A 15,072-nucleotide genomic window follows, 5' to 3' on the forward strand; every position below is an offset into this window, starting at 1 on the left:
AGCTTTCCAAAGGGGCAGTTGTATTTTTGCTGGCAGAAATCCAAGAGAAAAGGAACTACCACTGTCTTTTATTTATCCTTTATATGTCTATTTCTAGCATTTATGGCAGAGTATTAGGCTACACATTGTGTAGAGCATCCACTACAATGTGAGATCATACTTTTAGAACGAACATATCGCTAGTGTCTGTTTAACTGTAAAATCTGTAACCACAACACGGAAAATTTAGGGTGTTCATAAAGCAACAGAAGTATACGGACAGTGATAATTTGACCAGAACTGTGTCTCAAAAATACAGAATCATTACAGTGAAACTGTCAGCAAAACATAATGTGCCTTGTTCGAAATCCGTGGAGGACATCAGGGAAGTCGAACAGCCATTATACAGATGGAATTGATAAACGTTTGATTGCGGAACGAAGCACCAATGTGCGAATGATTGTGTCTTTGTGGATTATATTTGCGATAAAGAGCATCCAGAACAACATGAAAGAGTATTTTACTTTGTCATTATAATCACACAGATCTAACGGTTCACGTTGGCACTTTCAGGAGACATGTAAAAAGATTGGCGGGGATAGTTGCAGGTTATTATCGAACAATTACAGTAAGGCAAATGCTGACTTTCTCGGGGTTTACAAACTCTGCATGTATTTGAATACCAGCATGTGTAGGCGCACATACGGGTAATTACCAACAATCGATGCCTTTTCTTAAGTATGCACTAGAAATTAATTACAACCAAATTTCACTTTGAATTCACGCATTTCCCATACATACATACATACATACATACATACATACATACATACATACATACATACATACATACATACATACATGCATGCATACACCTTCATTATAGATTGTTACGCCTTTCAGCGTTCAGTCTCCAGACTCAGTGAATTTTCTAAACGTCGCCACAATCCTCCATTTGTAGCTAGCTCTGTAGCCTCGTTTAGTTCTATATCTCGTATCTTTAAATCATTAGGAACTGAGTATAACCACCGTTGTTTTGGTCTCCCTCTACTTGTCTTAACACCGAGCTCGACAGCTGCAGTCGCTTAAGTGCGGCCACTATCCAGTATTCGGGGGATAGTGGTAGGTTCGAACCCCACTGTCGGCACCCCTGAAAATGGTTTTCCATGGTTTCCCATTTTCACACCAGGCAAATGCTGGGGCTGTACCTTAATTAAGGCCATGGCCGCTTCCTACCTACTCCTAGCCCTTCCCTGCCCCATCGTCGCCATAAGACCTATCTGTGTTGGTGCGACGTAAAGCCAGTAGCAAAAAAACAAAACAACAACTTGTCTTAACATTCACGGTCGATTCCATTATTCTCTTAGGTAACCTATCCTCCTCCATTCGCCTCACATGACCCCACCACCGAAGCCGGTTAATGTATACAGCTTCGTCAATCGAATTCATTCCTAACTTAGCCTTTATTTCCCTATTCCCAGTACCCTCCTGCCTTTGTTTCCACCAATTTGTATCAGTGATCATTCTCTCTAATTTCGTATCTATTTTACTTCTACAGTAACTTACGAATAAGATATCCTGATTCCCCCTAGCTTTCTCTCACATAAAGCAAATTCGGTCTGAGAACAAATCGGTATAAAGCTCCTTTCGCCCGGGAACTGACTTCTTCCTTACAGAATACCTTTGATCGGAACTGCGAGCTCACTGCATTAGCTTTCCTGCACCTTCCTCCCTTACTATACTACCATCCTGGGAGAATGGACATCCTAAATTCTTGAAATGATCTACCTGTTCCAGCTTTGGACTCCCAACCTGACGTTCAGTTCTCTTAGGTTTCTTACCTACTGACAACTCTTTAGTCTTGGAAATAATAATGCTCATATCACACTCATTGCACCTATTCTCAAGTTCCAAGATATTAGACTACAGGCTTCCAGCACAATCAACAATTAAGATCTAGTCGATGGTATAGGCCAGATCGCTTGCTACAATTCCACCTAACTTGATCCCTCCCTGGCACTTTATACATTTCAGTAGATGATCCATGTAAACTATGAACAGCAAAGGTAAAAGATTGCAGCCTTGTCCAACCCCCAAACTGGACTAATTTAACAAGGTAACTTTGAGTTACTTACAGACAGTACACAAATTTCTTCGATCACCAGTCATCAAGCACCGACACTCACCTAGAAAGAATCAAATAATCAACGTAAGTTTTCTTTCCATGGAAAGAAAATGTATACATTAATGTACATAATGAAATGATGAAAGGAACTGGAACTATCTTAATATTAATTAGACTTTGAAAAAGCATCAGACATCAGTCCCAAATTCCACCTGTACACATACGTCAATTTCATAACTTTGATAATAACAAGAATGTTATTTGTTTTACGTACGACCAATTACTTTTTCGGATTTCGGAGACGCCGAGGTGCCGGAATTTAATCCCGCAGGAGTTATTTTACGTGCCAGTAAATTTACCGACACGAGGCTGACGTATTTGAGAACCTTCAAATACCACCGGAATGAGCCAGGATCAAACCTTCCAATGTGGTTCCAGAAGGCCAGCGCTTCAACCGTCTGAGCAACTCAGCCCGGCTTCCATGACTTTGGAGTTGAATTTACGAGAGGAATGTGTCATAAGTGAAGACAGAACACATTATACTCTGAAATTGCAGTGACCTCTTATAGAGTGGGAAAAGAGTTTCAACGGAAACCTTTCATAGCAGATATACCCAGAGAACGCTGAACTTATTGCTGCATGGGACCGAATTTCTATCTTTCTGCACCGCTACAGCTTCGACTGGCCAGCACCGAAGGATCATAGGGTTCTCAAACAGTTCGAGATCGGCCGCACAATGCATGGCTACGGCCTCGATGACCACTGAAATTACAGAGTCTAAGTTACAGACCACATTGTCTAGGATAGATCTCACCTTGGGAATAACGGACTCACGCATGGTATAAAAATATCCTAAAGATTGATGTACATCTAGATTGACAACACTCTTCTCAACAGAGAAGCAAAATTGCGTTTTACGTTGACTTTTGATATCGCGATGGGACCTCCGGTGTTACTTGAAATTCAAATCAGAGGAATATGATATTTCGTTCCAAAACTCCCATATACACCTGTCGAGATTCGAAAGCCTGACCCCTTGATGGAAAGCCAGTGACGATAACTCTCAACACATCTAGAGCAAATGGCCGTCGACGAAACTCCCACTGCCAGTGAATTTTCTGAAGTTCGAATTTTTTTTAGAGAGAATGACAATGACAGACTCCATAGTGCCGTTCATGTGGATTTTTTCTCGGAAGGGCGTGGAATTCATACAATGGTGCTTGCTTGTTGTTTAAAGGGGGCCTGACATATAGGTCATCGGCCTATTCGTACAATGGAGTGCATTGCCCTCATATGTAATGAATTGAGAAGAAATCCTAATCCATTCTTGAAAGAGCCAATGCTCCAACACCATCGATTTGATAACAGATTTACAGGAACAGTACTGACTACAAGACAACTTGTAGACTATTTCACTATTTTTTGACGGATGCAAGAGAGTCTACGGCGGTTACGAAGGTTACGGATTTAATTCAGATGGCAACGTCATTTTGCTTTCCCAAATCATATCTTTTAGATATTTTAGTTGAAAATTAGAAAACAAATTGCTTAAGTATCCTATATTTAAATTTACTTATGTTTTGCAATGGTATTAAGGAAAGGTACAAATATCAGTCACCATTTTGCCCCCATAAAAGACAAAATTCTTTAAAATACAAAATTTCGTTTTTGTGGTTTAGCTCTTGGCTCCGGCAACTACTTGTCGGGTGCCAAATTCCGGTTCATCCTACGATGGAATATTCACCTGGAAAGTCACATGACACCATGAAGGGCGTCCGGCGATAAACTCTCAGCCAAAATCCCAGAAATACCTGTAGTTAAGTTGAAGAAAGTTCGTGCAAAATATTTTTGACAGGAGTAAAGGCGAACTGAAGCAGGTAGGCAGTGAACTGATTTCCGTGTTAGGTAAAACTGAATAATGTCCTATTACTCATCCGACTAAGAAAGGCAGCTTTCTGAATAAACGTCATTATAATTCAATACTTTCTCCGAGGAAACCATTATTGAATTCGAAGTTCTTCTGATCTTCATTCACAAGCGGTTTGTTTGAATGCTACCGGATTCCATTTAGTTACTTAGTTAAATACAGTACATGTCCCCTTCAAAAAGTGGAGAAGTCATGTCAATGTGTATACTCTCATAAGGTCCAGCGCATTTTACTCATAATCCATTACTTGAACTCAGTGCGTTCATTCACTTAATGTAATGATATGTTTACATTACAAGTACAGTACAGCTTTCTGATGCTTCTAAATTATGAAAGCATTAATTAAATTAACTTCTTGTATTCCTTACCGTACATAGACGTACGAATCATACACATAAAATCGTCATCTCCACATAGCTGAATAATTTTTAATGTTATTGTTTTTACGTCCCCCTAACTAATTTTGACTGTTTTCGGAAACGCCGAGGTACCGGAATTTTGTCATGAAGGAGTTCTTTCACGTGATAGTAGATCTATCGACATGCGGGAAGCATTTTTATATTATATTTTACAATTTGCTTTACGTCGCACCGACACGGATAGGTCTTATGGCGACGATGGGATGGGAAAGGGCTACGAGCGGGACGGAAGTGCTCATGGCCTTGATTAAGGTACAGCCCCAGCATTTTCATGATATTAAAATGGGAAACCAAGAAAACCATCTTCAGGGCTGCGAACAGGGGGTTTGAACCCACTATCTGCCGAATGAGAGCTGAAAGCTACGTGAGCCAAACCGTGCAGTCACTCACTCGGTAGGCATATATAAGGATCTTTAAATACTATCAAACTGAGCAGGGACTGAACTCGCCAACTTTGGGCCAGAAAGCCAGCACTCATCCGTCTGAGACTCTCATCCCGAAAGGTCAGAGACGAGGGTATACTAAAACCTAGATCTGGAAAGAAATGAAATGGCGCATGGCCTTTGTGCCGGAAGTGTCTGAGGACATATTCGGCTTGCCAGATGCAGATCTTTTGATTTGACGCCCGTAAGCGACCAGCGCGCCGTGATGAGGATGAAATGATGATGAAGACGTCACATACACCCAGCCCCCATGCCAGCGGAATTAACCAATTATGGTTAAAATTCCCGACCCTGCCGGGAATCGAACCCGTGACCCCTGTGACCAAACGTCAGCACGCTAATCATTTAGCCATGGAGCCGAATAAGAAGAGTTTTGTTAATCTGGATGTACATCAATCTTCAGCATACTTTTATACCTTGCGTGAGTCTGTTATTCCCAAGGTGAGATCTATCAATATAAAGACACGGCCCGACTTCTTGGCTGAATTGTCAGCGTTGAGGCCTTTGGTTCAGAGTGTCCCGGGTTCGATTTCCAGTGGGGTCGGGGATTTTTTTGCTAGATGCTTTACGTCGCACCGACATAGATAGGTCTTATGTTGACGATGGGATAGGAAAGGCCCAGGAGTTGGAAGGAAGCGGCCGTGGCCTTAATTAAGGTACAGCCCCAGCATTTGCCTGGTGTGAAAATGGGAAACCACGGAAAACCATCTTCAAGGCTGCCGACAGTGGGATTCGAATCCACTATCTCCCGGATGCAAGCTCACAACTGCGTGCCCCTGACCGCACGGCCAACTCGCCCGGTACGTCGGGGATTTTAATCGCGTGTGATTCATTTTTCTGCCTCGGGGACTGTGTGTTTGTGTTTGTCCCCAACACTTTCCTCTTCATATTAATACAACATACTACATTACCAACCACCACAGAAACACGCAATAGTGATTACGTCCCTCCATATAGGGTTGGCGTCGGGAAGGGCATCCGACCGTAAAGCATTGCCAAATCCTCATGTGCGACACAGTTCGCACCCACAAGTGTGGGTAAAAGCGGTAGAAAAAGGAGAATATAAAGACAAGCGATCTCATTCATACACATTACGTATATTAAACCTCACTTGGGGTTGCCAACTTGGTAAATGGGTAAATACTGTATTTCCAGTACCTTTAACGCAATTGCAAAATTTAACAAATTTTGCTATGTAAAATAAATTGGTAATAAGTCGAAATATACGCTATTTGTCTGGGTTGTTACTCCGTCTTCTCCATTACAACAAAAGTACCAGAGTGAATACTGATGGCAAAAGAAGTGTTTCTGAGCCAGTTATACACATTACCTCCAGAACAAAAATAATAAAAAATAAATACCATTATATAAACGTGGAACAGCTAATTCTTGCACGTTTTTAGAGCCTTCTCGTGTTTTACTTCGCACGCCATCAGCTCTGCAGGATGAGATTCCTCGTGGCTGATGTTTCGAGAATCCAGTCGTGATGACCATTGTCGTTAAAGCTGAGGACTGTGCTATCGATCTTCAGCAATTCGGATTTTTTGAAAAAAAGTTTCTTGCCGAGATCACGCCCATGCAGCCAAGGAAGTAATTTAGCCTGATGTTTTACACACATTTTGTCCACCCGACTGCAGGAAGCTGGTGTGTAATTAGGGTAAATAAATCAAGTGTAGGAAGACCAGCTTGTGCCTGTCAGCTCTTAGTCAGCCCTGAGTCAGCCCTGCTCATTAGGGCCTGTCCGAGCTTGTCCGGTCAAACAATTACTACGCCTCACTCCTTCTAGTAAGTAACATATTGTTTCCTGATCTCACTGCCCACATTCTCTTCATCCCTTTTCCTAAGTTTATTAGCACAAATTCAATAGTCAGCAATGATGAACAAATTGTACGCATATTCACATCAATCCAGGGGCGAATGGCGTGTCTCTTCACGCCCGTAAAGCACAGTATTTGTTCGGAGAGTTCCTTGGTACAGGCAAGGAGATCCGAACTCCAAACATTTCATGAATCAAAGTTCCTAGGGGAAAATGCTAACCTTATAATAGTCATTTAAGAGAGTGGCGGTAATGCGTGGTTAACGATACAGTGAAGTAAGCTATCGTGTTTCTTTGTTTTTCTTTTCTGTTTTCTTTTTTACAATTGGCTTCACGTCGCACAGCCAAAGGTAGTCTTATGGTGGCGATGTGATAGGAAAGGGCTGAGAGTGGGAAGGAAGCGACTTTGGCCTTAATCAAGGTACAGCCCAAGCAGGTGTGAAAATGGGAAACAACGGAAAACCATCTTCGAGGTTGCCCACAGTGGGGCTCGAACACAACCATATCTGAAGTACTTATCTGATTATTTTTTGCGTGAAGGAGCTATACCAAATGAATGGAGAGTTGCTATAGTAGCCACTGTGTATAAAAGAAAGTGTATAATAATTTCGTGTGGCTATTTCTAGCCGAGTGCAGCCCTTGTAAGCAGACCCTCGGACGAGGGTGGGCGGCATCTGCCATGTGTAGGTAACTGTGTGTTATTGTGGTGGAGGATAGTGTTGGGTGTGGTGTGTGAGTTGCAGGGATGTTGGGGACAGCACAAATACCCAGCCCCCGAGCCATTGGAATTAACCAATGAAGATTAAGATTCCCGACTGACCGGTAATCGAACCCGGGACCCTCTGAACCGAAGGCCAGTACGCTGATCATTCAGCCAACGAGTCGGACAAAGGAAAGGGTAATAGACATAAAGCTGAAAATTACAGGCCAGTCAGTTTGACATGCATTGCATGTAAGCTTTGGGAAAGCATTCTTTCTGATTATATTAGACATGTTTGTGAAATTAATAACTGGTTTGATAGAAGGCAGTTTGGGTTTACGAAAGGTTATTCCACTGAAGCTCAACTTGTAGGATTCCAGCAAGGTATAGCAGATATCCTGGATTCAGGAGGTCAAATGGACTGTATCGCGAGTAACCTATCTAAGGCATTTGGTAGGGTAGATCATGGGAGACTACTAGCAAAAATGAGTGCAATTCGACTTGACAAAAGAGTGACTGAATGGGTGGCTATGTTTCTAGAAATTAGAACTCAGAGAATTAGAGAAGGCGAAGCTTTATCTGTCCATGTAATAATTAAGAGGGGAATTCCTCAAGGCAGTATAATTGGACCTTTATATTTCTGATATATATATAGGCCTATCAATGATATGTGTAAAGAAGTGGAACCAAAGATAAGGATTTTTGCAGATGATGTTATTCTGTAAAGGGTAATAAATAAGTTACAATATTGTGAGCAACTGCAAAATGACCTCGATAACGTTGTGAGACGGACAGTAGGCAGTGGTTGATGATAAACGGGGTTAAAAGTCAGGTTGTGAGTTTCACAAATATAAAAGTCATCTCAGTTTAAATTACTGCGTTGATGGAGTGAAAGTTCCTTTTGGGGATCATTGTCAGTACCTAGGTCGTAATATAAGGAAAGATCTTATTTGGGGTAATCACATAAATATGATTGTAAATTTAGGGTACAGATCTCTGCACATGGTTATGAGGGTATTTAGGGGTTGTAGTAAGCATGTAAAGGAGAGGGCATATATTTCTCTGGTGCGACCCAAACTGGAATATGGTTCCAGTGTATGGGACCTTCACCAGGATTACTTGATTCAAGAAGTGCAAAAGATCAAAGAAAAGCAGCTCGATTTGTTTTGGGTGATTTCCGACAAAAGAGTTGCGTTACAAAAATGTTGCAAAGTTTGGGCTGGGAAGACTTGGGAGAAAGGAGACGAGCTGCTCGACTAAGTGGTATGTTCCGAGCTGTCAGTGGAGAGATGGCGTGGAGTGATATTAGTATACAAATAAGTTTGAGTGGTGTCTTTGAAAGTAGGAAAGATCATAAAATGAAGATAAAGCTGGAATTCAAGAGGACTAATTGGGGCAAATATTCGTTTATAGGGAGTTAGGGATTGGAATAACTTATCAAGGGAGATGTACAATAAATTTCCATTTTTTCATTTAAGAAAAGGCTAGGAAAACAACAGATAGGGAATCTGCCACCTGCGCGACTGCCCTAAATGCAGATCAGTAGGGATTGATTGATTGATTGATTGATTGATTGATTGATTGATTGATTGATTGATTGATTGATTGATTGATTGATTGATTGATTGATTGATTGATTGATTGATTGATTGATTGATTGATAGGTCCTAATGCTTTTCGTCTGGTGGTTCCAAGGATTTTCTGGAGGACGAAGCTAGAACGTTCCCATCCCGGACGCACGCTGAATATAATAAAACTTCATCAGCAGGTGTATAAAAATAGGCTCGCCGCGAACAGAGTAGTGAGTATTGAGAGAGTGTCGTCATGGTGGAGCATTTACAACTGGCTTTATGTCGCAGCGACACAGATAGGTCTTATGGCTACTATGTGATAGGAAAGGGCTAGGAGTGGAAAGGAAACGGCCGTAACCTTAATTAAGGGACAGTCCCAGCATTTTCCTGGTGTAAAAATGGGAAACCACGGAAAATCATCTTCAGGGCTACCGGCAGTGGGGTTCGAACTCACCATCTCCCGAATTCAAGCTCACATTTGCGCGCCCCTAACCACACGGCCAATTCACTCGGTGTGGTGAAGTATTAGAGTTGCGTTGGAGTGTAGTGTGTTGCCGCTGAAGGGTGTTGGAGTGTGATGTTGTTCAGATTGGATCGGGCCAGTATGTAGTAATCGGGAGATAGTGGGTTCGAGCCCCACTGTCGGCAGCCCTGAAGATGGTTTACCGTGGTTTCCCATTTTCACACCAGGCAAATGCCGGGGCTGTACCTTAATTAAGGCCATAGCCGCTTCCTTCCACTTCCTAGGCCTTTCCTATCCCATCGTCGCCATAAGACATATCTGTGTCGGTGCGACGTAAAGCACATAGCAAAAAAAGGATTGGATCGTAGTGCTGATTTGTTGGTTGTGTTGTGTCGTATTATTGCCTTGTCGAGTGATATGTGTTGAGTAGTTCAGTGTCTGTCGTAGTCTCGTGAGATGATTGCGCGAGTAATCGGCCTTGTCTGGAGTCAAGCCAAGTGTACACCAGTCGTCTAACCAACGAATGTACGTTCGAATCTGGCTGCATGAAACTACTGTGCGAAGTGACGTTGCTGCCTGGGAAGCGAAGTGTAGGATGAGACTTGCCAATCAAGATTACGAGTTATCATCATTCCAGGTAAATGCTGCCAGCTAGAGACCCGATGTGAGGACAAGAGACTTTTGCATATAGCCACTAATAAGTGAAGTGTTTCCATTCATCGTCAAGTAAGTTATAATTATGTCTGTATTGATTGGGTCATCCTACATTAAATTAGCCCCATAAAACAGTCAGTGCTTTATTCGTAACAATATACAGTAGTATTTACAATATTTTAAACTAGAAGCACTTAAAAGACTAACGGGGTTTTAATGTTTAATACTCTAATAATTAATGAGGCATAATTTGGATTGTGCGAGCGTCCTGGACATGAGTAACTTTGTATTTACTGCAAATCTGACCAATAATTTGTTAGTATATGAGATGAAATGAAATGGCGTGTGGTATTTAGTGCCGACATGTGTCCGAGGACTTCGGCTCGCCAGGTGCAGGTTGTTGATTTGACACCCATAGGCGACTTGCGCGTCATGATGAGGATGAAATGATGATGAAGACGCACCCAGCTCCCGTGCCAGCGGAATTAACCATTGATGGTTAAAATTCCCGACCCTGCTGGGAATCGAACCCGGGACCCCTGTGACCAAAGACCACCATGCTAACCATTAAGCCATGGAGCCGGACAGTATATGAGTTTATTATTACTTTCTTTATTTGTTTGTTTGTTTGTTTCTTTCTTTCTTTCTTTCTTTCTTTCTTTCTTTCTTAATCTGTTTATCATCCAGGGTTGGTTTTTCCCTCGGACATAGCGAGAAATCCCAACTCTACCGCCTCAAGGGCAATGTTTTGGAGCGTGAGATGTTGGTCCGGGGATACACCTGGAAGGAAGACCAGTACCTCGCCCTGGCAGCTTCGCCTGCTATGCTGAACAGAGGCCTTGTGGGGGGATGGGAAGACCGGAACGCATGGACAAGGAAAAGGGAAGAAAGGGGCCGTGACCTTAAGTTAGGTACCATTCCCAGCATTTGCCTGGAGGAGGAGTGGAAAACCACGGAAAACTACTTCCGAGGACGGTTGAGGCGGGAATCGAAACCTCCCTCTATTCAGTTGACTGCACGAGGCTGAGTGGACCCCTTTCCAGTCCACGTACCACTTCTCGAATTTCGTGGCAGAGCCGGGAATCGAACCCGGGCCTCAGGGGATGGCAGCTAATCTCGCTAACTACCACACCACAGTGGCGGATATTATTACTATTGTTATTAATATTATTAACACTATTATTAAAAAGCAAGCTTTCAGCTTAAGGTGACTGTTGATATCGCAGTCATAGCTGCGGGACCTCCTTTTACGCGGAATTCAAACGACAAGGAAGTTAATTCTCATGTCAAATACCACGCCTGCATTGGCCGGGAACCGAACCACAACCACCTTGGTGGGAAGCGGGTGATGATGCCACTCGGCTATCAAGTAGCTGACGCATTATTATTATTATTATTATTATTATTATTATTATTATTATTATTATTATTATTATTATTCATTTTATTATTATTAATTTTTTGTTATTATTATTATTCTACCGCTTTCCCACACCAGTGAGGTCGCGGGTGCGAACTGTGTCACAGAAATGGATTTGACCAAGTTTTTACGGCCGGATGCCCTTCCTGACGCCAACCCTATATGGAGGGATGTAATCACTATTGCGTGTTTTTGTGGTGGTTGGTAGTATAGTGTGCTGTCTGAATATGAAGAGGGAAGTGTTGGAACAAACAAAAACACCCAGTCCCCGGGTCAAAATAATTAATCAGACGCAATTAAAATCTCCGACCCGGTCGGGAATCGAAGCCGGGTCTCTCTGAAGCGAAGGCCTCAACGCTGACCATTCAGCCGAGTCGGATTATTATTATTATTATTATTATTATTATTATTATTATTATTATTATTATTATTATTATTATGCTTAACATTTCTTCGATAACTATACATTTTTAGAGACATCAATCAAACCAAACCCCATGGCGCAACAGCCCCGAAGGACCACGGCCTACCAAGCGACTTTATAGACATCAGACTGCCGGTATTTTGTCTTGAAAACATTTGTCCTTCACCGTGCCAGTAAAAGTATAATAACGAATTTATCGCACTTACGCAATCCCAAATGACAACCGACTGTGCGGGCATTCGATCCTGCAGCCTTAAGCTTATTAGAGGGCTTAGATGTTACAATGCATTCCAATAGCCTGATTTTTTTTTCTAGTTGCTTTACGTCGCACCGACACAGATAGGTCTTATGGCGACGATGGGACAGGAAAAGGCTAGGAGTGGGAAGGAAGCGGCCGTGGTCTTAATTAAGGTACAGCCCCAGCATTTGCCTGCTGTGAAAATAGGAAACCACGGAAAACCATCTTCACGGCTGCCGACAGTGGGGTTCGAACCTACTATCTCCCGAATACTGGATACTGGCCGCACTTAAGCGACTGCAGATATCGAGCTCGGTAGCCTGAATTTAGAGAATTTTATATTGTTTATCCTGTTTAACTAAATTCAATGTATCCCTCAAATATCAACGCTGGTGTGTGGTTATATTTTCCTTTTTTACTCACTGTGTTCACGATGTTATGAACTCCTTTCAACCTACATATTCACATTTCATCCCTTGCATATTACACTCTGAGTTCGAACTCCACCGCGGCTGCCCTGAGAATGGCTTTTCTGTTATTGCCCATTTTTACTTCCAGGCAAATGCCACGGCAGTTCCTATTAATAGGTCGCAGCCGTTTCCTTCCACCTCCTTACCAAATTCATTTCATCTTCATTAGCTCCTCGACTGAGGTTGAAGACAGGAAGGGCAACCGGTCGTTAAAACATAATACATAATTTAATTTAACCTCATCCCCGGCCCCTTATCAGTAAATGGGACTAATGGGCATACATACATACATACATACATACATACATACATACATACATACATACATACATAAATCGTATACAGTATTACATTCAACTGAAATTTTCCTGTTTTGGATGATCCTCACATGAAGCGATATATGATTCAATTCTGCGCTCTTCTACAGATCGGTGAATATTTTTTTGGCAGGTGTCTAATTATACTTTCTGCCTCTACAGCATTAGACAATCAAGCTCGATTGTGATTTAACACTTATTCATATGTTGAAATTCATACTAAGCATCGGTATTCAAACCGCAAAACTAAATTATCCACCCACGCGAAAATATATTCATGTTGTAATAAAGAGACGTTTGTTCTCTAATATTTAATATTGTGGTTCTGGTGAACAAGCGTTGAAGTTGGTGTGTTACCTTCCATTACACATTTACCACTGCTGTTCAAAATTAGTTGCGCTCAGTGGGATGTCAGTTTAATTGGTCACTCATGAAATCCCCATGATTCTACGGAAAAATGAAAAGCTTTATTTATTTTTAACGGATTTAAACTTTGTAAAGGCACACCTATATTTCCCATTCCCTTTGATTATTCATTTCGGGATCGTACGCAGGTTGCTCCGTGTCACGGAGAACAGACCACGCTGAGTTCAACGCTTCCTTGCGCCTCTCACCACTGCAAGCACTCTCTGAGTTAGTTCCTAGCACATGTTTTATTTTTTAATTCTTTTAATTTGCTTTACGTCACACTGACACAGATAGGTCTTATTGCGACGATGGTATAGGAAAGAGCGAGGAGTGGGAAGGAAGTGGCCGTGGCCTTAATTAAGGTACAACCCCAGCATTTGCCTGGTGTCAAAATTTGAAACGACGGAAAACCATCTTCAGGGCTACCGACAGCGGGGTTCGAACCCACAAACTCCCGAATGCAAGCTTACATCTGCGTGACCCTAAACGCACGGCCACTTGCTCGGTAGCACATTATTAACGCTGAAGGAAATCTCAGGAGAACTTAGTTTTCCAGCATTCGATCTGAAGGTGATCTAAATCAAGTAATTTCGTTCCAGAAATTTGAAGATTATTGTAACTAGCCGGAAAGCAAATCGTGTCATTCCTCATAAAGCGGGACTGCTGCTCCTCCCCTTGCAAATAATTTAGCCCGTTGTAGAAGATAATTTTGCTCTTACAAGTCTTTACTTGAATGATATCCGACTCGTTGGCTGAACGGTCAGAGCACTGACCTTCGGTTCAGAGGGTCCCGGGTTCGATTCCCGGCCGGGTCGGGGATTTAACCTTAATTGGTTAATTCCAATGGTATGGGGGCTGGGTGTATGTGTTGTCTTCATCATCATTTCATCCTCATCACGACGCGCAGGTCGCCTACGGGAGTCAAATAGAAAGACCTGCATCTGGCGAGCCGGGCCCGTCCTGGGATATGCCGGCACTAAAAGCCATACGACATTTCATGTTTACCTGAATGATCACCGTCGTCTACGGTTCAAAGAGCCCTTGGTTCGATTTTCGGCCAAACCGGAGAATTTAGCCACGTATGGTTAAATACTTCTTCCTCAGGGATTGGGTATTATTATTTATCTTAATACACACTTCTCCATTTACATACACCGCACTACACAGCCAACCACGACGGAAACACTCAGTAGTGAAGACATCCCTCCATATAGGGTCGGCGTTAGGAATGGTATCCCAGTGTAAAATTTGGCTTAGTTCACATGTAATAGGGGCTGCCTGGGCAAGGCGGTAAAGGCGTGCTCGGCTCGCCCGGAAGGACGTGGGTTCGATCCCCGTCAGGAACTCGCAAAATTTAAGAAACGAGATTTCTACTTCCGGAGGTTCACTCAGCCTACACTAAAAATGAGTACCAGGTTAATTCCTGGGGGCAAAGGCGGCCGGGCGTAGTACTTACGGATAGTGGAAGCCTTTACCTTCCACCCCTCCAAGGACCTTCATGGCCTGTAGTGAGATTACTTTTTCCTTCTTCTTCACATGTAGTGCCGACCCTAATTGGGAAGTTAGGCCAGGAAATTAAAAAAATGGTGTCATATTCCTATTTGGGAAAATGAAATCGTCATAAACATTATTTCAATTTTCAATTTATTTGCATCTAATGATGTTTTTCGAGAATTTGGAATGAGGCATCGACAAGTG

At 42.4% G+C, this 15,072-nt stretch overlaps 1 protein-coding gene across 1 annotated transcript in view; it reads right to left on the reverse strand.

Annotated features, from left to right (window-relative positions):
* Positions 1 to 2,115: 2,115 nt before the first annotated feature.
* The window catches only part of LOC137498385 (MOXD1 homolog 2-like), a 357,590-nt gene continuing 344,633 nt past the window's right edge, over positions 2,116 to 15,072 (reverse strand). Inside the window, exon 3 of the mRNA XM_068225848.1 lies at positions 2,116 to 2,165. Within this exon, the coding sequence (XP_068081949.1) occupies positions 2,148 to 2,165 (18 nt within the window). The 3' untranslated portion in view covers positions 2,116 to 2,147. The remainder of the gene's footprint in view (positions 2,166 to 15,072) is intronic.

This window comes from Anabrus simplex, chromosome 2 (genome assembly GCF_040414725.1).
Source record: "Anabrus simplex isolate iqAnaSimp1 chromosome 2, ASM4041472v1, whole genome shotgun sequence".
Classification (NCBI taxonomy): domain Eukaryota; kingdom Metazoa; phylum Arthropoda; class Insecta; order Orthoptera; family Tettigoniidae; genus Anabrus; species Anabrus simplex.